This window comes from Manacus candei, unplaced genomic scaffold (assembly GCF_025592945.1).
Source record: "Manacus candei isolate 608988 ecotype Guabito, Panama unplaced genomic scaffold, ASM2559294v1 h1tg000050l, whole genome shotgun sequence".
NCBI lineage: Eukaryota > Metazoa > Chordata > Aves > Passeriformes > Pipridae > Manacus > Manacus candei.
The window spans coordinates 20556955-20582850 of record NW_026138098.1 but is presented as its reverse complement, the minus strand read 5'-3'; the positions used below and the strand labels follow the sequence as shown (position 1 = coordinate 20582850).

Sequence of the window (25896 nt, the reverse complement as noted above, 5' to 3'; positions counted from 1 at the left end):
AAGAAATTCTTCACTATGAGGATGGTGAGGCACTGGGGCAGGTTGCCTAGAGCTGTTGTGGATGCCTAGTCTCTGGAAATATTCAAGGTCAGGTTGGATGGGGCTTGGAGCAGTCTGGTCTAGTGAAAGGTGTCCCTGCCCTTGGCAGAGGGGTTGGAACAAGATGATCTTTAAAGTCCCTTCCAACTCAAACCATTCTATGGTTTTATTGTTTTTAAGCTCTAGTACCTGAGCAATACTATATAAGAATAATCATTTATGCAAATACAGTCAATTCATGCATGACCATTTAAAAGTGTTCTGAAACTTAGAGGTGTAGGAGGCAAGTATTTTCACTGAGTCAGGTTTTCTCCACAAACATTTTTCACTTAGACTAAGAGCCTTGTGGGTATTATCTCAAGGCAGTAGATGAGACTCATGTGTAAGTGGTAAATTAATGTTCCCTTTTGTCTCTCTCCTTAGGGATCACTTGATGATTTATTTATTTATTAAATGGATGAAGGCTTCCCCATGCACTTCCAGTTTTACCCACTACCTCATGCTGGCGGTAAATAGCCTGCAAAAAATGTCATTTGCTGGTGGATTGTTTTTCTGTTTATTGGAGGTGACATGAGCAGTGGGGCAGCGGCAAAGAGGCCGTGTTGCCATTGCTAAATATACATCCCTGACAGTCTGATAATGGGTTCCAGGAAGTTCAGTGGAAAATTAAAACAAAGCAACATTTATAGCTGATTGAACTTGAAAAGCAGTTTTCATGTTGAATGGCAAATATGTGGACTTCAGCATTCCAGGAGACTGATGCAGCTCCACTGGATGGGCCTGACCTTGTGTGCAGAATGGACTGTGGACACAGCAGCAGGCAGAATGGCTTCATCTATAGAGGACTCCATGGGGAGGAAAAATTTGCTATCGTGCACAGAAATAGTTCTCACATACGCCTATATTTATACAGTGTCCACAGGTCTGAATAGCATCTTTCGTATGAGGGTTTTGCAGCCTGTTAGCACTACAAGAATGTCTGGTACTGGGACTGTCTTTGTCCCTGCCAAAGCACTAAAAATACCCTTCCATCTACCCCCCTTCTGAAGCCGTAAGAAGAGTTTGCTTTTATTGGTTTTGTAAAATAAGGTGAAAGTTACAGATTGTCTTCTTCACAGCAGTACGTGGAGTTTGAGTTTAGAAGGCTCTATTTTCAATAGCTTGCTTTCTGCTTTTAAAAGATACTCCTCTCCCCAAACCCTAGAACCACAGAAAACAAACAACTTAAAAGCTGTTTAACATATAATAGTATTCAGTTATTTTTGGTTTATAAAGACCAAAAACTTCTAGAAGTGAAACTTAGAAGAACACTAGTTTTTTGCTCGCAGCATTGTCAGCTAAGTTACCAGAGGTAGATCTTTCATGGGTCAAACAGCAAGCTGCAAGCTGGATGGCTGCCTTACACTGAAATCTGGCTGCTAAAAGTAGATTTGATGAAGACTGCCTTCTTTAAGAGAACCAGAAATAGAATTTATAAGTGAGCTACTACAGTTTTTGAGTACTTACTTCAGATTGGACTAGAGTAAATCTGAAAAGATGACTAATGACTCCCATTTGGTCACAAGAGTATAAGGTTTACTACTTTGTTTCTTTTGGCTGGTATTCTGCCTGGGAGTCTGCACATTCAGTATTAAGGGTGTGCACAGATGAAAACGTCAAGTGCTCTAGCCTCTTGCAGTCTTAGAAGTTTGGCAGATATTACTTTGTTGTTGGACTAACTGTAATGGTGTTTGTAGATAGCTTAATGTGAACCTAAAACCTTCAGACTTTTGTTTTGCTGTTTTTAATAATAATTTTGAATCGTGAGATTGAGAGTTCAGTTTTGTGAGGGTTTAAGTATCAAACTGACAATATATGTCAGTTTTTACATCAACCATTCTAGAGTTAAAAACATTTAAACATCTATGTGGCTGTATTGTCTTCTGGTTACTTGTCCTAAAAAATATGTTCAAGGGTCTGCCTATATCTGAATGTGCATTTGGAATGTAAAATGTTCCATTCATTCCAAAATAGCATGGCTCCTACACAAAATCCTTCCTCTAACATCTATAATAGTTTTACATGCATGGCCTGTAGCATACCTTTACCTTTTAAAAAGTGCATTGGGTCTTGAGCTGTTTGATTGCTGAGGGCTAATGGAGTATAAAACTTGTGCACATTGCACCTTGTTGAATCTTGAATTTTCCTTCTATGTCCTTTCCTTCAAAGCAAACAACTCCCCAAAACAAACAAGAGATACAGGTGTGAGCTGTACATACCAGAGTGTGAGCTGTGCACTTCCTTGCTGCCAGAGATTTCTCATGAAAAAACAGCAGATTGTTTACAAATACAGAAAATGTCAAGTCCATCTCTGATCCATTCTGCCTCTGGAAGGGTTGGGCAGTGCACTTAATGGATCCCTTCCTATCTGCTCAGCTGTATGTGATGTGGCTCCACTTTTGGTCTGTTTGCTCACATTTACTGTATAAACTTGGATAAACTGGCACCATTCCCTCTCATCACTTACATGCTAGTGTAACACAAGCTGAAGACTTTTTCTCTATCATGTTTAATGCAGTGGTTCTTTTCTGTTCCGTCGTGAGCCACTTGCTTCCAAATGCATGAACTGTATTCAGCTCAGCACTATATCCACACTGAGTTTTGGAGGCTGCTGTTGTGCCTGGAGGACCTGCTGAGCTGTTAATAGCTTGTGACAGGCCTATGCTCCAGTTTAAACTGATCTCTGACTTTTATTTTTTTGAGGGTCTAGAGTTTTTCAGTGAGGGCAGAAAATATTGCTGACTCAACTCCCCCTTTTTTCATCTAATGTTTTTTCCAGCTAGTCTCCAGGATGCAGCTGTTTGACCGACTCTTGTACATTCTGTGGCACTCTGAATTAACTGTGAACTGTAAAAAGCTACTTCGTTTTCAACACTCAACTACATCTAAATTTGCAATAGACCAATATTGAACTTCTGGAATTTTTATTCTAATTATTAGACTTTATATTCTTCCATGTGAGTGAAGATGAGGCCAAGACCCTTACGTGGGATCTTTGCTGGTGCTATGGAGTGCAGCACTCTGTCAGAAGATCAGTTTGTATCAGTCCATTGTTATGCTTCAGTTTAACATGAACATTTCAGAAAGGGCATTCTCTCAATTTTTAAGAACTCCTTCTGCTTGTAATGATCGTTCTTGCAAAGAATAAAGCAGGTCAAATCTGTTGGAGTCTGACATCCTTTTTAACCTCAGTGCAATGAGTTACCCTTTCAAATTCCCCTGCTGCTCTCATCCTCTCGGAACACAGCTCATTTTAGCTGTTGGTTCCACAAGCTCGTTTAAAATGAGTAATGTATTATGAGTAATGAGGTGTGTGCTTTTATGTGAAAGAAAACAAATCGGCCGCTGTGCAAGCCTTTCAAATTCCTGAGTGTGCTTGGAGGTGTGGGTTACAGGAGAAGCAGATAGTGAGTGAAAACAACTCTGTGCCGGGCTCAGCTGCTCAAAGTATTTGTGGTGTTGTGTGTTTATTTATGAGCCTGTCTTTGCTGGGGATTCGCTGCCTTGTATCCTGGTAGAGAAGACTCACAGGCAGAATGAGGAAGCCCTCATTAATCTTCATGCTCTTGTTTAGAATTTCTTGCACTGCCTGCTGCGGCTTCTGTTGGAGCGGGGACTGGCCTCTCGCAGTGAATTGAAATGGCTAAGATTAATATTAATCCCTTTAATACTGCAGCTCATGATATAGTCATTAGGTGACTTGGAACTAATCCTGCCCACCTAACTAGTGTGATTTATTAAATACACATGGAGGATTTAGTGTGAATACAGCTTGGTGGAATAGGCATCAAATAAATACCGCTGTGTATCTGTGTTAATGCTGGCAGATTGGGACACAATTGCAGGACAGGCTAGGAAGAAACAGGAGTGCAAGGGATACTTATCATACGGCTCAGTGGAGTTTACCTTTTTTGGATTAGTAGTAATGATTTTTCTAGCTGGACGCAACATGTGCCAAGAAGTAACTGCAGCCTAAATTAGGCTTAAAAAATGGAATTAAGAGAATGGGGGAAGCAAAGATACATTTATATGCTGCACTCAACAGCAGAAATTCCTCACCCTCCTTGCTGTGCTGTGAGGAGATGGCAGATCCTCTTTGTTGTCTGCTCTGATCCTCCCAATGCAGGGTGCCAGTTAACATTCCCTCTGCAAACACTCAAGGTGCAGAATAAGAAGACAGTTAATTAGTACTAAGCTAATGATCATTAACCTGCTATTTCAAAATAACAGAGGGTCCTGTTGCAACAGTTTGGAAAAATAGCTGGGTTTTTTCCATATATGCATGATATTCACACATGTGCAATTCCACATATGTCTCTGTGGAATTGTTTTTAATGGGTTATTTACTAGTTTTAATTAAGAAAGGATTGTTTAAAGAAATTGAGCAAAAAACAGTGATCTGGGCAAGAAGTGTCTGTGTATATAGTTCTAAAGGGATGACTTCCTGACCTTAGCCCTGGTGACATGCCCATTTTGACATGGTAGGGAAGAGAGATCAAAGGTAACATTGATCGGTTTCTAGATGCTGGAGGTAAAAAATTGTGAGAGTTTAGGAAATTATCTAAGTTCAGTCCAATCAGTGACTATTAAAGCTGACAGGCTGCAAGACACTGCATTGTGAACAGTATGCGTTTCTTTACTTATCCTCTAAGAAACCTTTGTGTGAGCTGAAGTAACCATGTAAAAGCTGGCAAGGAAAGATTAAAATCTACATGTAAATATTTTAAACTCTTTATGCCTATCATTTGCTCTTTGCACTTTAAATCTTTTTAGTTAAAACCACAAAATGTGAAGCTTTTTGTGAGACTGTTTCTTTGAGATGCTTTCACTAGCTCACTCATGGAGAAAGGATGAAAATATAGACCCAACATGGCTGGACCAGTAGCTTTTAGCAGGTTGGGAAGTAAACTGGGTTATGGACAGATTATCCTTCTCAGAATGTGGTGCAAAAGGGCAGATTTTTTAAACCAGAACTGCAGGCTGAAGAGGCAGAGATGAGTATGAGGGACAGAGCTTGCTGTGCTGTACCTGACACAAATTCAGAAATGATTTAGTAGTATATTTTATTTTTCACTTAAATTTTCAGAAAAAGAAATGGGTTTCTATGTTTAAAGACTACTTGAACTGAAGAGGAATTATATCTGTGGAAGGAAGACTTGCAGTTTGTCCTACTGACTTCTTCAATATTAGTAAGAACAGAAAGTTGCATTTCAAGTTGAAATGCTTACATGGGCACAGATTTGGAAGATATCTGTTTTGTATTGCACTAGTGTTCGACAGATTAGTTGTTCTGTGCAATGGGACAGGTATTATTGACCAACTGTGGGCCAGCCTGTTGCTCAAAGTATGAGTCTGATACACTGGTCATGTTAACTGTTAAGTTTTTCCAAGATTTTTTTTGCTTCTTCCTGCTCCTGAATTTTATAACCTTTCTAACCACCTGCACTGCTTCCACAGCACCTGCATATTCTTACCTTTTTTTTTATAAAACTTCTGTACCAGTCTTTTCTGCCCAATTTCAAAGAGTTATGGTTTTGAATTGAATTTTCTTTGAGAGCTAACCCAATTCTGGCCAGACTGAGACCTGCGTTGCTAGGATGTTACCCTTTGAAAGGGGATAACTTTTGTCAGTTGGGATCCAAGGACGAAGTTGTCTGGCACTTTAAGCGTGATTCATTTTGTTTTGAACCATGTAATAGAAAGCCAGAGATGCTTAATTATAATGGCAGCAAATAATTTTTTTAGTGAGATGAGTTTAAATGTCTGGCCCGTTTCAAGGATGGGATGGGACTTCCTTGCCTGTTCAGTTGTCTTTATCAGTCAATGTGGGAATACAGCTGTGACTTCTCATAAGGGATGCAAGGTCATGCACTAACTCTTCAGAGACCATATACAATTTCTGATAGAATAAATCTGGTTGTAGCTAAGGAAATTCTAAGTATGCTAAATATGAAGCTTGCTGAAATGTATGTTTTGATCTTGTACATTTGGGGTTTTTTTGTTATATATTGTCATTGGTTCTGAAATAAGATTGTCTGATACAAAAATATAAGATTGTCAAAGTAATTGTTGTCCTGTTAATAATTTATCAAATCAATTTATGTTGTCATATTTTATCTAGATTTTGGATTTTACTGAGTAATAGTTATAGATTTCTGATATTCACAGTTTTTTCCTTTCTGACTTTGAGGTACCTTCACCCCAAGCCCCTTCCCTAGCACTGCTACAGCTCTTCAGTGGCTAAAACGACAGTGCAAAAGATTTGTTTTGAAGACAGTGAGATTCCAGTATGTCAGAGGATGTGTGGATCCTCCTATAAGTCTCATGTCTTCTGCATTGCTCAGTTGACTGTTACTCTGAAAAGATACTAGAAAGCTATGAAACTGCTAGGCCTTATTAGAATTAAAATTTTAATATAGAGCAGAACAAGATACATAGCTCTAAAAAGCCTAATAATGAGGAGTTAGAGAGGGTTTTTTGTTATCTTACCTGGTGGCTGTTCATACGTTAGTTAAATTATTTCTGAGTTAGATGCTTAACTCAGAAATTTTTAATTTAAATAGACTGCAGTTGTTATTTCTGTTAGTCTGTGAAAATTGCTTTGTTTTATTCTCTTTGCTTGCTGTCCAAAAAGTGCATATTTGTATATGCTGATGTTTGTTCTGTGGCTGCAGGAGCTATTTCAAATAGAGTGAGGAAGAAGAGTCGTTTTGTGAACTATGCAGTGGGTAACAGCATGGCTTAGTGACTATTAATACAGTTAGAGCAGGGGTAACTCAGCTGAATTCTGTTAGAATGCAATCATACATTAATTTGTATAGAAAAAAGTGAAATGTAAAGGGTCTGATATTTCTAAAATGCTCCCCACCAAAGACTTTCTAAAGCAAATGAATGCCTGTAAATTCAGTTAATAAATGAGCTATAGTGTTCTGAATAAAAGTATTTAGAATTGAAAGCAAATCTAAAAATATAATTTCTTGTTTTGTTTTAGTAATTTTGTTTAATAAAAGAATCTGGCTTTTTTATAAGTAAGGCAGCTGCTTACACTTTCATGGAGAACCGGAAAATATAAGAAACTGCTTCCCACAAGGTCACTGAAGATAATAGTTATTGAAGGAGGAAATTGTTAAGGTGGTTTAGATAGTTAAGACAAGTTCCATTTTCTTCTTTCTAAGAGTTGTCTTTAGTGCCTGAAATTCCTGAAATTAAAACGAACCCCAAATCAAACACACTTCAGCAGCTTTCCCAGGTGGCACAGGTAATAATAAATATTGAAACCTTGAACTATAAGTTCTGGTATCTTCTGAAGTCTGTCCTGTTAGGCAGCCACAGTGATCATCATTCACCCATGTAAGTGAAAGAATAAGGACTGCAGTCTGATATGCTAATAAGTAATCACAGGATTCTCTTTGGATCTGCAAGGACTGCAGAATTGCTGAGGCTGGAAGAGACCTCCAGGGGTCACATAGTCGAATTCCTCTGCTTAAGCAGGGCTGTGCAGAGCTGGTCACTCAGGACTGTGACCAGGCAGCTTTTTAATATCTCCAGGGATGGGGACTGCACATCAAGATACTTTGAATTATTAGAAGTTACCCACCCACCCCCCTGAATCTGAACTTGCACTCTGTCCTGTTTATAATCAAGTTCATGATTGGCACATAGAGATCTTTTAAGGGGTTTGTTTGCCATAGTGTGTGAAAGAAATCTTTTTATCAGTTTCTTAGCCAATGTCTAACAATATCCAGTGAACAGTGCCAGCTTCTAGGTGCCCCTCTTCTCCGAGACAGAGAGGAATGTATCATCAGGGCCTCTAGGGTCTAACTACAGTTCTATAATCTGTGAAATTCAAAGATTAGGTGCAAATATACATTGCTATATTGATCTATTGCTGGTTGGGACAGGAAGTACAAGTCATTCTATGTAAAAGAATAAGTGAACACCTGATTGTAATTCAGCCTAAGTAAATAAGCTTATTTTCATGTGATATGATTTAGAGATGAATGATGTCTGTTTTACTTGGACTCTTGGTTAATTTCATTGGAAGAGAACTCCTTTAGAACTCCAGAGCCGTCCTTTGAAGGAGCAGGACTTTGGAGTAAGTGACCTCCAGAGAACTCTTCCAATCAAAACCTTTCTGTGGTTCTGTGCTGGTTGATCTTGATAATTCTTCATCTTCCCTTTGTAGTTATGTCTGATCAGCCAAGTGCTGCCTGTTTGTTTATAAAATAATCAGTTGATCTTTAAAATCCACGTGTGTTTGCACATGCACGTACTCTTCCCTGTTCACTCTGTACAATTCCTCTTTATATGTACTTGAATGGCACAGATGTCTTAAGTGTCGACTTAGGTGACTTCTGTGCTGACACATCTAGTCTTAAACAGTGGAATTATCTCTGCCAGACTATAGGCTTGGTTTTCCTGTATGTTCCAAAAAATGTGGGAGCAGGTAAGGGAAGGACTGCTTCCTTCCATTTCCCCCCAGAACCTCATCTCTGCTTGAAATGAGAAGTGAGTCTGAAGGATTCTGCTGGTCCCTTGAGAATGTCATTATCCATTTGAAGGAACCTAGCAGGTGAAGCTAATATATAAGGAGCATTTCATTTTCTCCTACTCTCCCAAATGCACACAGTTGTGGATGTTTGTGCTCGACAGAACCAGTGTGAAATTTAGTCACAGCCACAGCATGTGTTCTAATTTTCCAGGGAAACTTTCTCCCAGCTGTGGTTTAACCCTTTCTTCACTCTTTTTTCTGCCTCTCCAGCATTTTGGGAGATTTCAGTGAACAGTTGCTGTGACCAAGGAAGCCTTGAGAGCTGGAAGAAGAATTAGTTCTCAGTGGTCATATTGGGGAAGGGAATAAGATTAAGTAAGGCTGGGTGTTGATGGGACGTATGTAGAGGATTTTATTTTGGTTTTTTTTAGTTTCTTTAAAACAATTGAGACAACCGTATTTTTGCAAACTTGCTATACGGTCCCTGCACCCCTCCATTTTTTGTCCTATGCTAGTGGCAAAACTAAACTGAAGTTACACTGCTGCCAGTAGTCTGAAAGTGCAGCTTATCTGATGTGAGGGCTGCCGTACTGTTGTAAAAGTTCTGACCCCAGTAAAGCTGCATTCATCTTAGGAGTTTTGCCATTCTAACTCCTAGGCCTAAATTACGTTCCTGAGGGAGATGGTACAGATGCTGTATTGACCAGGGCAAAAGGGAGTGCCTTTCTTTTAAGCAGAATTTTTTCTGAGAGTGAGAACATTTCCTCTTTGTGAAAGGAATCTGCTTGCAGGTATATTTTACAGTTTTTGGAAGCCTATTATAATGAGGAATAAATGTGTTTGACATTGTTTCTCTACAGTAGAGAAGCATATATGGAATTATATTTTAAGTTATCTGTGCATCCTTCTGTAAAAGAAGGAAGCTTCCCAGCAGCAGGAATCTGTATTTCTAGATTTTAAATCTTATTGTGGTAAACAACCATAGTCTGTAATGTCTAGTAGTAAAGTGTTTCCAAGTCATAAATCAGTGTTGAGTCATATTTTACACCATTCTTTGAAAGAGCATTGTCAGAAATGTGGGAAGTAGTGCATACTCAGCATTGCCCACAGTAACATCATGAGGCAGACAGAGGGTACAGACAGACAGAATAAGGTACTCAGTTGTAGAGGGGACATGGTACTTTGGAGCCCACTGTCTTCAGCTGCTCTTTCTCTTTGGCCATATTAAGTTATGTCGTGGCTTCCTTTGCCCACTGCTGCTCTTTTCACTCATTTCTCTATTTGGATTCTTTTTGTACTGTGATTCAGTCATTCACAGAGCAGCAAAATGACATCTCCAGACTGCCTGCTGCCAGATCACAGCAGTTTCAATTGGAAACTTAAAAGCTGAAGCAGGTGCTGGAAACTCTATTCTCCCTTTGGTCTGATTCATTGAGTGCCAGCCTTCAGCTGAGGAATGGGGAGGGGAGGAGAATGGATTTTGTGACTAAAATCTTGGACAGATTAATATTTGTAGTGCTTCAAATAGTGGTGTGAAAGCTCCATAAATTAACTTTGAACTTAATGGAGCTTGAGGTGGTAGCATTGTGACTTGTTTTAGATCTGAAGTTGTGACTCTGGGCCAGGGTGCTGTTTGTTTGTTGATGTTAATATCTGCAGCAGAAGTGGTATTTTTTTAGGGAAGACAGGAACAACATGCTCTATTTCTACTAGTTTTATCAAAGTTTCCAAATTTGATAAACTAGGGTGTGTGTGTGTGTGTGTGTGTGTGTGTTTGGATTTTTGTGGTTTGGTTTGGTTTGTCTTTTTCCAGATCAGTTACAACCTGAGTCTGCAGCCTCTGTTTAGAAAACCGATTTAGAAATTTGTTAGTGTTTTCTAGGGATAGTTCTGGAACAAGCTCCTACTTGGTATTTAATTATTGCTACTACTAACCAGTAGAAGATCTGGGAAGGGAAACTCTTCATTTAGTGAATGTTAGAGGGGCTAAATGTACAGTATCAGAGAGAGCTTTTTGTTTCTGATAAGGACAAGGCAGAATTTAAATAATTTAGGTAGGAAGAGACCTCTGGAGATCATCTGCTCCGATGCCCTGCTGAAAGCTGGACCAGCTCAGAAGTGAGATTGTGTTCAGAGTTAAAGCCAGCTGAATTCTGAATATTTCCAGGAATGGAGCTTCTACAGCTTCTCTGAGCAGACTGTTCTGGTGTTTGAACACCCTTCTTTAGAAAGTATCTTTCACAATATCTAGTCGGTATTCCCCTTGTAGCTTGTGTCTGCTGCATCTCATACTCTTCTGCTCTCCTGCATTGCTTTATTCCTGTTAGAAGAGATGCTTTTCCTAAAAGCGTAAGCTTGTCTCTTCATTCTCATATGATCTGGCATGTTTGGAGTGGCTTAGAGGCTTTTTCGTGTGCTGTTTGGGGGAAAAGGCACAATGAATGCTTCTGCTGTGGGCTTTTTAAAGGGCTTCTGTTAATCCAGATATAGCCCTGTAAGCTCTGGGATTTCTTGACCTGTAGTGTGTAACAACAGTAACAGTTGTGGTATAACAGCAACCTCTGAGTCGTGATTTAAGATTATCAGTTGAATTTGGATGTTTGGTTCCAAAACTCGGTCTAGGAATTGCAGTAGTCTTTTGAGTACAAGACATTTACTTCTCTGGATATCACTCAGCACTAACAGGTGGAAGTGCAGGAGGAGAAAGCCCCACAGCTGATTAGGGGTTGTCCGAGGAATGGTTTTGGGAATGCTGAATGGGCATGAGAGATTAAAGCACTTTGAAAGGTTTATCTTCAGACAGTGCTTAGTTATTAGCCTTAGGTTTTTGGAAACCTAATTGAGATGTCATGGATCAAATAGTTTTTGTAGAAGCCTTCAAGTCTCATGTCTCAATGATCTGGAACAGAACTTATGTGTAGGTCTTTTCAGGGCAAATACTACCTTGTGGTTCGTTTCCACTTGTTGTTGGAGAGCAGTGAAAGAGTTAAAGTGAAACATCAGCTGGATGTTTTTACTCACCCTTAACAGGAACAACTTTTGCCTCTGCTCATCACTGATCCTCTTGTCTGTTGCTTCTTTTTTTTTCCTTTTTTTTTTTTTTGGTTAAAAAAATTCTTTTTAATTCAGTGTGATAAAACATCCGTTATTTGTAAGTTGATTGAGCATAAAGTATTTCATTATAAAATGGTCATCCATCACTGGAAGCTGGGGGCTGCAAAAAACATTAACTGTGCACTTTTGGCTGGAATGCAGCTTCTCCAGAATAATGCAGCTTCTGTGTAAAGTATGCAGCATAAAAAAATCAACTGTTCAGGAAAACAGGTGCTCGCCTTGCTCTCCCAGAGCTTTGGGATTTCATCCCAAGTTTTTGGAAGGGCCCTCGAAGTCCTTCTGTTACCTAGAGTCACTTTCTGATTTTAAGCACTGGCCTCAAAGCTGAACAAAATGCTGCTGTGTGTGAAGTGGTTTCATTCTGACAAGGCCGTGAGAAGTTACTAGCAGTTCAACTGCTCCTTTTTAGAAAATGATGTGCTTCTCTGAAAATTAGGTAGCCTTTTTTTTTATCAAGTTCATTAACACTGACACCCCAAAAGTGAGTGGCCAAGCACTGCCAAGTTGTTTCTGGATTTCCCTCCAGGTCGTCCCTGTTAATTTCCTTGATATTTCACAAACTCAACTACTGGCTTTCTATTTGATAAATTATAAAGATTATTTTGATCTTAACTGGTGTTTTACAGTGCTTGTCATATTTTCCTAACTTAAATATCAACCTGAAAAATAGCTTTTTTTCACCAAGAGTTTTAGTTAACTTTTGGGTTTGGGGAAACATGGGTTAGGGCAGGAAGCTTTTATTGGATTGCTATTTCTGCTTTTTGGAGCTGCTGTTTTTGATAATATTTCAAGGTATTCTAGTGGCATGGCAGTTAAGGTGAAATATGTTCCTTTTTTGTATGAGGAGTTTGAAGCAGAGATGAAGAGCAGGAAGAGGAGATGAGTGGCAGAGGCTGAGAGTAGACTGATTTGCCTATCTGTCATCAAGGATCTTCCTACCACTTGATGGTCAGTTTATTTGTATATGTGTTTATATCCTGTCAGAGCAAATTCTGGAGGTCTAAGCTTGAAAATCAAAAGGAAATTCTTCTCTCTTTGGCTTTTTACCACGTCTTGGGAACAAGTACTGTTGAAGTATAATTGTTCTATTCCAGAGGTCGTGGTAGCAGAAATGCCAGGGGTGAGAGGTTAAAGCAGAGTTGTGTCCACTGACCTGTTCAGTGTGTGTTGTGTATTCCAGTTGAGAGCCAGGCTGTGTTGTGCCCTAAGGGGACAAGAGAGGGATTGAAGAAGCCTGTGTAAGTGTGTGAACCATGGGCTGGCTTGAACAAACAGCTGTGTTTATCCGTGTGTTGAAGTTTTGCGCTGTGCTGTCACTTTTAGGTCAGTCTTGCTGGACAGCATGTAGTCGGCGATGGCCTTTGTCAGGATCACTCAGCTGAGCTTCTGAACCATTCAGAAGTTGTTTCTTCTGTCTGGCATCTACTAGATCAAAACCATTAGCAATGGACTAAAATAGATCTATATGGCACTTTCTTAGAGGCCAGTGTTCTGTTTCTAAGGTTAGTGCCAGTGGCCTGTATACCAAGGAGTTACTCATACTCCTTAAACAGGATTGCTTCCCAGGATGCCAGGCGTCTTTCCTCTGCTAAATGACTGCTTCAGAGAGGCTGATGTAATAGAGAGCAGGACCATGGGCTGCTCATGTCAAGCCATACTGTACCTCATTCCTTAGTTGGTGTTTGCAGTCTTCCCAGGAGAGGGGGAAAAAAAAAGTTGCTTAATGTTTTTACTATTGGAATGTCTTAAGGCAGCAGCTGGATTAACTGCCACCAGGCCAGTCTCGTCTCCCTTTTGCTTCTGTTCTCTTTCTACTCCTCTAGGTTTGAAACTAATATCCCCATGAGTTTCACATCATGCTCTCCCTGAGTCTCCCATTTTGCATCTGTGGGAACTTAATATGTGAGTTTTTGAGCTCTGGGCAGTTGTATTTTGCCATTAGCACTTGAGAATTTCACTTTCTGATAATAACATGGCGAGGCACAATGTCTCCTAGATTAGTTCAGGTTGAACAGAAGAATTTGTGTAAATCATAACAGCAAGGTACATTAAACCTGTGAGAGATTTTTGTCATTAAAAGATTGTCTTTCCTCTTGGGTCATCAGGCTTTTCTTCATTTCATTCTTTGGATTTTGTCTGTCTCACTGATGCTTTTTAGATTCTCTGGCAACACAAGAAATGTCTTGGTTTGTTTGGGATTTGTTGTTCTTCAATTTCCTTTTAATTTTTCCCCTTTGCTCTCATGGGCTTCCCTTGAGGAAAGGGTAAAGAGAACCAAGTAACATCCAGACAGCTAATTGATGATAAAACCGTAATCTTTTTCTCCAGCTTCCTAGAAATAGTGAAGCTTTCCTTTTCACAACGTGGTGAATTTGCAATGAGAGCTCTATTCATAGCATGGTAGGCACACAAAGCTGTGGAGAATTACTGTGCTTTAAAATACCAGGGAAGAAGTTTTAATTTCTCCTGGGCTTTTAAATTGCCTACTTAGTTTGGACCTGGTACCGTGCAAGACATGTAAAATATCACAGTGAAGCAAGTCCAGAGACGAAATAGAGTTCTGTAGAGTGTCACAACCTAATTGCTCCTTCTTCAACATGTGCCAATTTCTTTTAGAGAGGAAGAAGAGTGCTTAAACTTGACATACATCAAACTTGTGCTGTCAGTAAGATGAACGGATCAGTCCATCCTCTGGACTTGGTAGTGTGCAATTCCCCATAGGTTTCATTTAGCCTAGTCTGTCTTGTTAGAGTGGCCACGCTCTCTTCCTCGTATTAGAAGGGAACCTTGGGAAACCTGGCCCTAATTCACAACCGCAGCAGATCAATAACTATCAGCGTTTGGTCAAGGGTAGATGAATTTGTCATGGGATGGCTGCTTTTCGGTTTGGTTTATTCTGGTTTAGTAATTTCATTTAGAGTTTAATGTCATTGGCTTGGAGGAGTGCCTGTGGGTTCTGAAGCTCAGAGCTGGTGCAGGTTCATCACAAGAACTGGCTGTTGTCATGTGCGTAGTGATTTTCTGCAAGAAATATTTTGAAACTATTTCATCTGGTTCTGAACCGAGACAAAAGATGAAGCTTGCCTGCATTTAACTCACCCCATTGTTAATGGGATAGTTTTGTTTGATTTTTCATTTTTTATTTAAGAGTAGATGTTAATCTTCCAGTTACCAGAGAAGCTTGTTGTGATTTAACTCACTGAGGGTGTATGAGAAAGTTGATTTTTCTCCCCTGAAAGCTGTTCAGAGCTTCATGTTAAGCAACTTACACAGGAAAAAAAACCCCTTTGGAAAGGAATAAGATCTCAAATCAGTTTTTGTAGGCCATCAGGGAGTTCAGTTTTCTGGAGTAGCATTAAGGGCCATTACAATTGGCATGAGCAGTTTAGAGCTGTGTCTGTCTGTAAAAGCCACAAAAGTAGTTCTATATTTCAGAACCTGTCAGAGGCTCAGGTCAGGTGTATTCCCCCATCTCCTTTTTCTGAGAGTGGTCACCCTCCCTGTAAGGGAGATAATAAAATTATTTAAGTAATTCTGAATTTGCTTATTTCTATTGTATGTGTATAGTCATACTGTGGAATGTGCTAGCATAATGAAGTGGTGCTCTAGTGCTCATCCTCTACTATGATGTAGGAGGAAAGGTTTCACAAAAACAAGGATGGATTAACATTGAAATTACACTTATTACTCTTCATACTGGCACAAAACACTCATAAGAGACCAATTGGGAAACAGTGGGCTTTTACTATGTACAGTTAATTGATTTGTTGCCTTTCATCTGAATTAGTCATGTCCTTTCGGAGGTGTTCAGGTCACAGGATGGGAGGAAATACTCTAGGATTTGTAGCAAGATCATCTCCTGATGACCTTCAACCTTGCTATGCTAAATTACCCATCAGTTTGCTTTAAGACCTATTCCTTTTTTGAAGCAGAGTCTTTTGAATATAACCTCTGACCAATACATGTAAACCATAGCTCAGAAAAAAGTTTGTCAAGACGCGATTACACCCATCTCTGCTGTCTCCTCAGTGCTAAGAACTAAGGGCAGAATTAAACAACTTCAACTTCTGAAATAACCTCGTATCCCAACACTCAGCAGTCTGCATGGCTGGCATTAAAAATTCAAGGTGAAGCAAGTAGTTGTGTCTGTAGTTTTAAGCCCATCTGAATAGAAACCATGAAAGCTTGCCCCTTGTGTAGCTCTATACTTCCCACTGATGGCATTTGCTTTCCTTGTGGTTGAAGTGAGTATCTTCTACTTCTCATAATATCATGCTAGAACAGAATATTACAGCTGGATGAAAAGCCCTTAAAGTAACAGTGGAGACATAACTGGAGTTTACAGTGTAGTTTTGGCTGAAGATACTCTAGGTTACCTGCTTATGAAAAAATGCCCAGGGGTTTTTAATGGTCAGTCAGAACAGATGAATTTGAAGCATGGCATCAGATGAAACCCCTGATAACTAGTGGCTAACACTGGTGCCGCTGTCAGTGCTTCTGCTTCACTGGTAGATGTAAATAATTCCTATAGGAGATGGTATTTAGGTTGACTTTATGCTGCCCTGACCAGAAGATGTGAAGAGTCAAATGCTCAGTATGCATTGTCATCCTTTCCCAAAATAAAAATCTCAGTTCTGAGGAGTGCTTGAGATCTTGGCACTATGGAACAATCATTTGTTAAAGTCATGTTTAATGAAAGGGAGATAAACACATGAAGCTGGAGTGTGACAAATGAAAGCATTTGTGCCATTGTAATGAAATTAGGCAAACAGAACAGGCTTGACAGCTCTGGGTTCCCCTTGTCAAACTGCATTTGTAATTCTAGCCTTGCATTCATGTGAGGCTGTGAATGGCACTGTTTCCCTCTTGATATGGTGGGCCTGGGCCCCTGAATGACCAGTTTAATTCAGAGGGCATTAGCTTTGAAGAGTATATTTTACAGACATACTGAAAAGGATTGCAGTTAATTCACCCTTCTCCTTCATTGGCCTGAATAGCCTTGATTTTTCAGCTTACATTTACTTCTATCATACATAAAGCTTTTGATATCACTTATTATAGTGAAGTATTGATTTCAGAGATACACAAAGGTTGCTTCTACACATCCCCTTGGTATGTATGCTGTGTTGTGCAATCCCTGCATCCTTGTCAAATAGTCTACAGTATTTATGTGTTCTGGAAACTCAGATGTAAGCTTTGGGCTCCTCAGCTTCTCCCTAGCTGGCAGAATCCTGTTCTCTTCATCTATTAAGAGCTTAGGTTGGGAGAAGACAATGATATTTTGGGGAACCTGGATGGAATGTCTGGTGGTTACTTTTTGGTGACCTCTTGTTTATAAGTTTAGTGGACATTGCCATAATTATTTTCAGGAAGTAGAACTTGAGCTTGCTCTCATCACATTAGCTGCTGGGTCAGACTATATCCATGGCCATCTGTTCTCCTTTCAGATCAGAAAATCTCTACCAATGTGCTACACATTGCACTGTGCCACAAGGGCTGGTCTAGAACTTGCAGGAAAAACAAGACCGAAACAATAATAAAAACCTCTTGTAGGGGAGACACCTTACAGGATTCTTTTCACTTGAAACACTGTATCAGAGCTGTGCAGAGGGGAACATAAGCTCAGCATCACCTAGCTTAGCTTTTTCACACTTGTTAACCAACATTGATTGGCTGTTATTGAACTGGGGTTAAATGTCAGACTAAACTTGCTAGCTAGAAGTAGCCAGTGTGTCTTCCATTGCAGGAGCAGGGTGGCATGTGCTCCAGTCAGTCCAGAGAATTCTTTTCAGAGTTGCAAAAAACATGCTCCTCCTCCATTCTTGGCCATAGAGCTGCTGTAATTGTAGTTTTGCACCTAGAACCAGTATGCATGTACTGTTCTGTGCCTGTTACCTAGCTGACTCTATGTAAAGCAAATTCAAGCTCTGCAGAGCTCTGCAGTATGGCCACTCAGTACTTTTAGTTGGTTTTAAAAGGCAAGTACAATTTTGTCCTTTTTACTTGTAACTTATTCACTCTGACTTGCTGAGACAGACTGCAGGGGCTTCTCTCCCTCAAGTGAAAAGACAAAATGTTTTGGTGTTAGGTGAACAGAGAGTTAAAGTGCATATCATGTAGGCCAGAATGGCACTGTTTGCAGAAAGTGGGTTTGAGGATGAGCCGGGAAGCACTTTCTGGTACCTCGGTTTTCTGTGACATAAATTCATTGAACCCCAAGGCAGAAGTCCTGAAGAGCTGGATTTCTGCTCCGTTACAGTGTTATTTTTGTCTTTTTCTCACCTTAAGAAAAGAGAATGCCTGTTCATTTTGCAGTTCAATATGTAAGCAGAGAATGGAATAGCACATGCTTGAAGCATTGCTCTTGTCTGAGCTCGTCTGCATTGGAGAGGTGCGTGGGATACAACTGAGACAGCCTTTCTGAAGGCTGGGCGTCAAAGGCCAACAGCTGCTGCATAAGAGGAGTCCAGGTCATGTGGTTTGGGTTGCAGTTGCCTGTCCTCGGGACAAATGATGTTGAAATAACTTGTCATAAACAATTTTTTCTTGTTCATTTACTCTGATTCGGAACGCATAGCCGATCCTGATAAGAGTCATTCAGGAGTGAAGAGTTGAACTGCCAGAGAAAGCAGCTTATGTGAGCTTTTTAGATCAGGAATGTGCCAACAGTGTGCTAACAATAAGAAAACTCTTCCGAGGGGACCTGCTCCTGTTCTTCAGGAGAAAGGGGACGCTGGAGGTCTGATGCAGCTTGTTTGCTGAAGTGCCAGAACGGCTGGATGGGATTGCTGAAATGGGAGTTAGGTGCTCAAACATGAATTAGTTGTTTAAATATCTTTATAGACATGTGTGTCTAAGTGCAAATAATCCATAGGACGAATGAGAAAGCACTGTGGTCTCAAAGAAATTCTGTCCTCATTAAAATAGCCAGCCTGAAGAGCTGGCTTTCTGATATGCTACTTAAGATACTCTTTCCCTTCTTCTTAATCTCCATGCTCTGCTTTGGGCTAGCTGAGCATTTCAGGGTGTGATGCTGATGCTGGTCTCTGCTTCCCTGAAATTTCGTTGAAGGGACCTGTGTGAAAATGGGAAGCGCTTTCCAGCTGGTCCCCAAAACAGACCGGGCTCTGCATGTGAGACTAAATCATGTTTTAATTTGAGTAGATTGCAAAGGAGGCAGCTTGTATAGGAACCCCTTGTGAAATTTTGTTCTCCTTGTGGACACTTGTTCAGTTTTTCCTCTTGTAATAACCTTGGCTGAAATCATTCTTACAGGGTTGTGGGTTTTCAGGTGGGTTTTTTGTTTGGTTGGGTTTTTTCCTCAAAGTTGAAAGTGGTTACCTAAGCAGAGAACCATCCCATGTTTTCCAGTTCAAATGCTGAGAAATGTCTCTTGCTAGAAAAGAAAACATACTTGGAGAAACCTGTCTATTGACAATTCTCAATTCTCTCACTGGTTATGGTTTTCTCACTTGTAATGCCTGAACTTGAATCTGGCAGAGCAAGAATCAGAGTTCAAAATTCAGAGCTGCTTTTTTTTTTTTGGAATGTTGTTATAAAACAACACTGGTGGAGTTGTCCCTCCAACCATTTAATATTTATCTTATATAGCCTTTGTTTTGTCAGAGGAATTATTAAAGTAATAATTGATTTTACTGCCTTTGCTGAGGTTCTTAGATATTTTCAGGAGAGATGGCATTGCTCAAACAGTTAGGTGATGGCAAGACTTCCTGTAATATCTCCTTCATGAAGTTTAACTGCTGGGCAGAACAATTCCCTCTAAAGGCTGGGGTTCCCCCTTACCAAAGTATTGTGAAAAGAGTGCTAATTGGTTGTGTGCTCTAGATGAAACTTGAGCTGTGCTAGAAAAGCTAGCATGGAGTGCACCTTGCAGTCGTAGTTATTGATCCAAAAGGGCTGGCAGGTTGGTTCTGGGCGCTGCCATGTTCCATGTACAAAGCTAAGAAAGCCTTTTGGGGAAAGAGCTGCTGAACTAACTTCACTGAGCTCAACAGGATTGAGTTAAAAGAAAAGGATTTATCTTTGATTTACTGGCTTCTTTGCAAAACTGTTACTTGGTTAAAAACTTCTAGGTAGCTTTAGTGCCACTTTCAGAGCTGAACCTTTTTCAGCCAATGAGAGGTAACAGCAAGAGTAGCTACAGTATGAGTGGTTTTCTGTGCTCCCAAACTTCCCATTGAAGGAAGCACCACTACCAAGATTAAGTTCTGCTTTGAAAAGGGATCTGGTGACTCCTGTAGGTCCTCAATGCCTGCAAATGCCTCTGGTAAGAAGAGCTCATTGTAGTAATCAAGTGAATACTCTTCAGATGCAAGCAATTAGCAGTGTCATTGGTGTTTCACTGAAATTTAGATCTTTCAGGCAGTAGTCCTTTAGTGAGTAAGTCCTGCACTAAAAATGCTCTCTTCTTGTCTGGTATATTTTTTTTTCCAATAACACAGCACCAACTCTCTGCTCTAAACAGTTTTACAGCACACACAGTCCATTTCAGTGAGCTTAATGTAAAATGCTGTGTTACCATAAAAGCTGGAATCTCTGAATATCAGGGAAGCTGGCCAGAGTTGCTGCATAATTAATGGTATGTGCCTAAATTAAATCCGAATTATGACAAACCATTTTGTGATTTTCATGTAAATTGGGAATTTCAGTGAGACTGCAGGGGAATCGAGTCTTTAACCACATCAAGATTCACAATTTACTGAAAGTAAAAACCTCAAACTCACCCTACTCTTATAAAGAAAATATCTATTTCTTGTCCCCAAAAATGTGTTAATGGCTAGTGTGGTACCCTGTACATCCTCTGCTGGCAAGTTTGTCTTCATTGCCTCGTTCTACACCTGCACTGATGTACATCTGCTGAAGTCCTATTTTTTTCTTTCTAATCAAAGTGCAGCTTTTTCATCCTTGGACTCACTGGTTTGAAGGAGACTGGAGGAATTGACAGGACTGTGGTCCGTTCTATAGAAAGGATCAGTTTTGGGGAAGAAGAATTTGAGTTTTGATCTCTAGTAGTCTTACTATATTTAATGTTGTCCAAGGGCTTGTAACCAGACAAGTGTTCTATAAAGCACACTTAAATAAACATCGATGAAAGCGTGTCTTACGATCCTCTGCATGTCCATGAGCTATTGAGAGGTGACACAATTGTAATGTCACACCAGGATATTATCTGACAAATTGGGGGAGTTGTTCTTAAGCCAGAAAGATTGAATCATCAGGTTCCTTTTAACCTCTCACAAGTTAGTGGTGTTGGCCTTATTTGAACTGGTGGCTGAAAGGTAAGAGATTGCATCCCTTTTTTTAATTGCAGTTTTGCTTTAGTTAACAGCACTTTGATGTACTTCTCTGTGCTCTTAACTATTTAAAACAAAAACCCCTGCATTGTTCTTCCTCCTTTGCTTCCTTACAATAATTTGTCACACTTACATTAACACGCTTTCTGATAGGCTCTTTATTTTGATGCTTAAGGCTTTTTAATCGGAACTATGATAAAATGGAATTTCTCTTATCTTAGAATAAGGGTTTTTTTCTTTTCCTCAGTAAAATAATTGAATTATGTTAGTAGATGGAAAAGCAACAGCTTTTCTAAGGATTCAGGAAGTACAGTCTTTTTTTCTCCTCTGCCTCAAAGAAGCTCCTATGAGAGATAAGTGCAATATTTGATTATCGATGGTATAAATGCAAGTGATCCTGTCACACTATTAGCCATTAGACTTGTTAACTTTTACTAGGAATAAAAAGTAGGTTTCAGCAAGTTGAGCCAAGTGTTGTACTTACATATTTCTGGTCTCAGAATTATCCAGGTTACTTTTAATACATTTTTCTATGCTTGTGTACTGGCTGTGTTGTGGTTCCTTTCACCTGCTTTTTAATGCTTTTTCTCCTAAATCCCCCCCCAGGGCTCCTCTTATCTTGATTCCTTGTGTTTTATTTGGTTGGGCTTGGGTTTTGGATTGGTTTGGTTTTTTGATTTGTTTGTTTTTTGATCAATTTTCCTAGTTATGGTTCTTCTCTTTTGTATTTCTTTTTCATTCCCAAAGTGTCCCTTGATCATCTTGGAAAGTTTAGGAAGCTTGTTAGTTGTTTTTTCTCCAGCTCAACAGCTCAGTGCATTTGCCTTTTTGTACTGCAGTTTTAGAGGGGATCCTTCTTGTCCAAAGCAGCAAGTAGAGAAGAGTACCCCTTTTACTTCTTTGGTTGAGAGGCTTATATATTTCTGAGAATATTCTGAGTATTCTAAGAATAAGAAGAGTTTTTAAATTAGTTTATCTTATGGAGTTTTCGTGTCTTTGCCAAGCAAACATTTGGTGTTGCAGAAATGCAATTTGTATTCAAGCAAAGAGCTGCAAGAGTTTCAACCAACCTGGTGGTTGTTCATTTGTACTTTGCATGTAATGAACATGAGGCTGTATCTGTAGTAGGATGTTAGAGAAATGGCAGGAGATGGGGCAGAGATAGTTCATGGGATCACACAATTCAGGAGCAATAGGAAAATGCAACTGTGTCTCCCAATGAATTAAAACATGAATTTAGGCAGCAGTGGCCTCTGTAGCGTTTACAGTGTTCATACAGTCAGACTTTAGAAGGCTTCAGAAGGCTGTTTTGAAGATCATAAGAAACTGAACTTCACAAGCCATTGCTTTTAAAATATATATATATATACATATACATGTATGTGCGTGTTTGTGTGTGTATATATTTAAAAGCAGCACTGACCTTCCCACCAGCCTTCTAAAAGTAAGCTGGAGAAGGCCTTTTTCCTCTGAGATGAAACTTGCTGTAGATTCTTAAAGAGAAAATTAATCCTAATGAATGAAGTCTAATTTAATGTCTCTTTAAAATTCTTTTTATTTTACAGAGCTATCTGAAATTGAACCCAATGTCTTTCTTCGACCTTTTCTGGAAGTCATCCGTTCTGAAGACACTACAGGTCCCATAACTGGATTGGCTCTCACCTCTGTGAATAAGTTCCTCTCATATGCACTAATAGGTATGTTATGTGACTTCCTGGGATTTACCAAAATGCCAGCCAAATGTATCTCTGTGAGCTGTGTCTTTGGCCAGGATACATGCTTGCAGTCTTAGCGTGGAGATCAGGGGAACAGGAAAATTGTCATTTACACTGGGGAAATAGGCATCTGCAGTTTCTTAATATCAAACTGGCTGATCTTTCATGTCGCTACAGAATGTCTGGAGATGGAGCCAAAGCTTCTAGTCTGCCCTGACTGCTGTGTGTGCTTATGGCCTGCTGCAGGACTGTGGTGGGCACCAGCTGCTTTTTAATGCCACCCGAGCAAGAGGCGCAGGGAGGGGACAATACCAGCTTGGATTACAATGTTGTAACATACAGAAACACAGTAGGATTTATTTAGTTTTGTGGACTAATATTTCTGCTCTAGAGTGAGGATGGTTTTTTGCCTGGTCCCAGACCTTATCCAGTGGTGTGCCAGTACTCTTCACTTGCCACAGTTGTCATGGCAGAGACAGTTTTGCTGCTGCCACTTTCAAATCTGCACATTCTCCTTTGTATCTGTGAAAAGCTAATAATGTGCATGTGGTCAGTTCCCATGGCTCAGCTGGCTTGTAACTCATTAGCTGGCTTTCTGTCTGCCATCCATGTGTCATCCTGTTGTTATTGGTGCTCGATTTTTCTCTGTAAGTTCTGTCAGTACTTTCTGATCATACCTGTGTGAATTACAAAATTTATCTATGTTTGTTTATAAGTAGTCTCATTTGAAGAAAATCATTTTACCAATATTCTTTCCCCCCAAGTTCAGATTTCTCAGTTCTTTTTCTCCCTCACATTGTAAGTGAACACCACGGAATTTTTGGTACTGTTGTTTTAAATATTTCATTATTTCAAGTTAGGAAGTTAGAGAAAGAAAGGGCTTTATGTAGGTGCAAACCACTTTTGTGGGAAAGGCACAGAATTAAAATGAGCAAAAATGGAGACTTTCAGGAAAAAGATGTTAAGAGTTGGGTGAAAATATAGTGTATTTAGACATCAATTTTTGGACAGCATTTGATGTAATTAAGTGGCAAAAATATAACTAGAATGATGCAATATGACATAACTTCCTAGGACAATGAAGAAATCTTCACAAATATGCCTGTAAAACATGTGCCTCTGAAGGATTAAGCAATAATGCAAAATATATGACTTTTCAGCATTAGAAGGAGGGATGGACTCTTCGTCTAGGCTTTTATGCTCTGTGTGGGATCAGAACATGAGGCTTGTATCACATGTCCAAGACAAATGTCTACACAGGCAACCATCTATAAGTACTTGATTTGAGGCAGAAACAGGAAAAAATGTGGTTAAGAATTTGTAACCTTTCTCTAGCTACTTGTTGTTTAGAATATTAATTGGGTCACTCCAGCGAGGGTGCATCCCTGTAACTGTTGGTGACTGTGTGTCTTTGTAGCAGACAGTGGAAAAGCCTCTCTGCCTGGCTTTTTTGTGGAACAGAACCTGTAATCTGAGACCTTCGTTGTTGCTTCAGGTGACATTCAGAGCAGCCTTGTCCTTTGTGCTGCTCCAGATACCAGTGAGGCTGGGATTAGTGGTGCTGACTGAACATCTGGCTAGGGTTGTGTTGTTAAATTAAAGCTTTTTGGTCTTATAATTTCTTTTTTGTAATATGAGACTAAAGGTAGTCTAAAGACTTTGCCTAAAGATAGTAAAAGCTTAAAACTGTTTTTAATATACAAATCTGTTTCAAACTATATGGAACAAGAAAGAGAGAAGGATGCTGGCACAACCACGGTGGGGAAATTGCAGTGTGGCAGATACTTGTGGTGCATTTTGGGGCTGTGTAACTGACAGGTGAAAACAGCACTTTTTAAAAAAGTGACATTAACTCTATCTGTTTTGTGAGTGGTTGGCTTTTGCTGCACATGCTGGGTCAAAAACCAGGGTGCAGTGAAAGGGCCAAACTCCTCTGATAAATATCTATGTTTCAAATGGCTTTCTTTTCCCATTTCCAAAGTATTTAATTGCTAATCCTTGTGCAGTCTCATTGTTTTTCTTGTTCTGTCACACGTCAGCAGGTATCTGTCTCCTTTTTAGGCCAGTATTGCTGAAGGGTATATTTTAAAACCAGTTAGAAAAGAATAATTCTTGAGTAGGCTTTGAGACTTCTGATCTCTAGTAGTCTGAATTGCAAATTCAGTAATAGTATAGTGTGCAATCCCAGCTCAATTAGATAAAACGACTTGATATCCACCGTTTTAGTAGGAATAGTTACCCTTACAGTGATTATCCTCTGCTCTAAGTACTGCTTTTACAGGAGTTTTAGTAGATAAATTACATAGTAACTTTTAAAGTACTAGAAAACTGTGTGACAATACTAAACTCCCATTGATTTTTATCCCTCAGATTAGTTATTTCCTTGCTCAGCAGTTTTGTGGTAGCTAGTGAGCTGTCAGCCTATTTGATGAGTTCAAACTTTAGCTATTGGAAGACTAGGGGCTAAATTTCAGAGCTGGGGTTTTCTGTATTTTCCTCAGAAAAGGTGTGTGCTCTTTTTATTGTCACAGTGTGTCCACAGCAACTTCTGGCTCTATTTCTAAAGTTAACTTTCCTGGATGTTCCTGAAAACTATGTATCTGTAAGTAAGTAGTTGTTGCTCAGCTTCCAGTGAGATGACTTGCCATTTTAGGGAGTTTAAAGCTTGTTCTCCTGTCTACCTTCTCTGTCTCCTTGGTGATTTATTTTAGTTCCATTAAAGGTAATACTGAACAGCCTTCTGGCTTTCCTGGAGCCTGGATTTTCTGATTTCTGCTTGTTCTTTTGCCCACCTGTTGTAAGACTGCACCCCATATAAAATGTGTATATCTAGATGGGGTCTCTAGATCTTTGCATTGTAGGTGGCAATTTTGAAACTGGTGTTTTGCTCATACAAACTTCTTTTTGTTAGTGATTCTGAGCAGACATCGACATATCTTTCTGTACTGTTTTCTCACAAGGGAACAAAGAAACGGGTTGCTTTTTTTCTGTATCTTGTTTCTGCAAGTAGAAGTATCTGTGCTTTTAATTGAACTCAAGAGGCTTTATAAATTGACCTGAATTTGCAGTGCTGTTGCAGGGAGCCAGAACTGAAGTAGTCAGGCGTGATGTGTGTTGAGAGAGAGGTGTTGAAGGTAGGGGCTAGAACAGTGAAGCAGTACTCATAGATCTGTTAAAGAAGCAT

At 39.7% G+C, this 25896-nt stretch overlaps 1 protein-coding gene across 8 annotated transcripts in view; it reads left to right on the top strand.

Moving 5' to 3' along the window:
* Positions 1 to 25896, top strand: part of GBF1 (golgi brefeldin A resistant guanine nucleotide exchange factor 1) — a 104862-nt gene that overhangs the window by 37493 nt on the left and 41473 nt on the right. For all 8 annotated transcript variants that reach the window (XM_051800063.1, XM_051800062.1, XM_051800060.1 and 5 more), the window contains one exon: positions 22563 to 22694. In XM_051800063.1, the coding sequence (XP_051656023.1) occupies positions 22563 to 22694 (132 nt within the window). The remainder of the gene's footprint in view (positions 1 to 22562; positions 22695 to 25896) is intronic.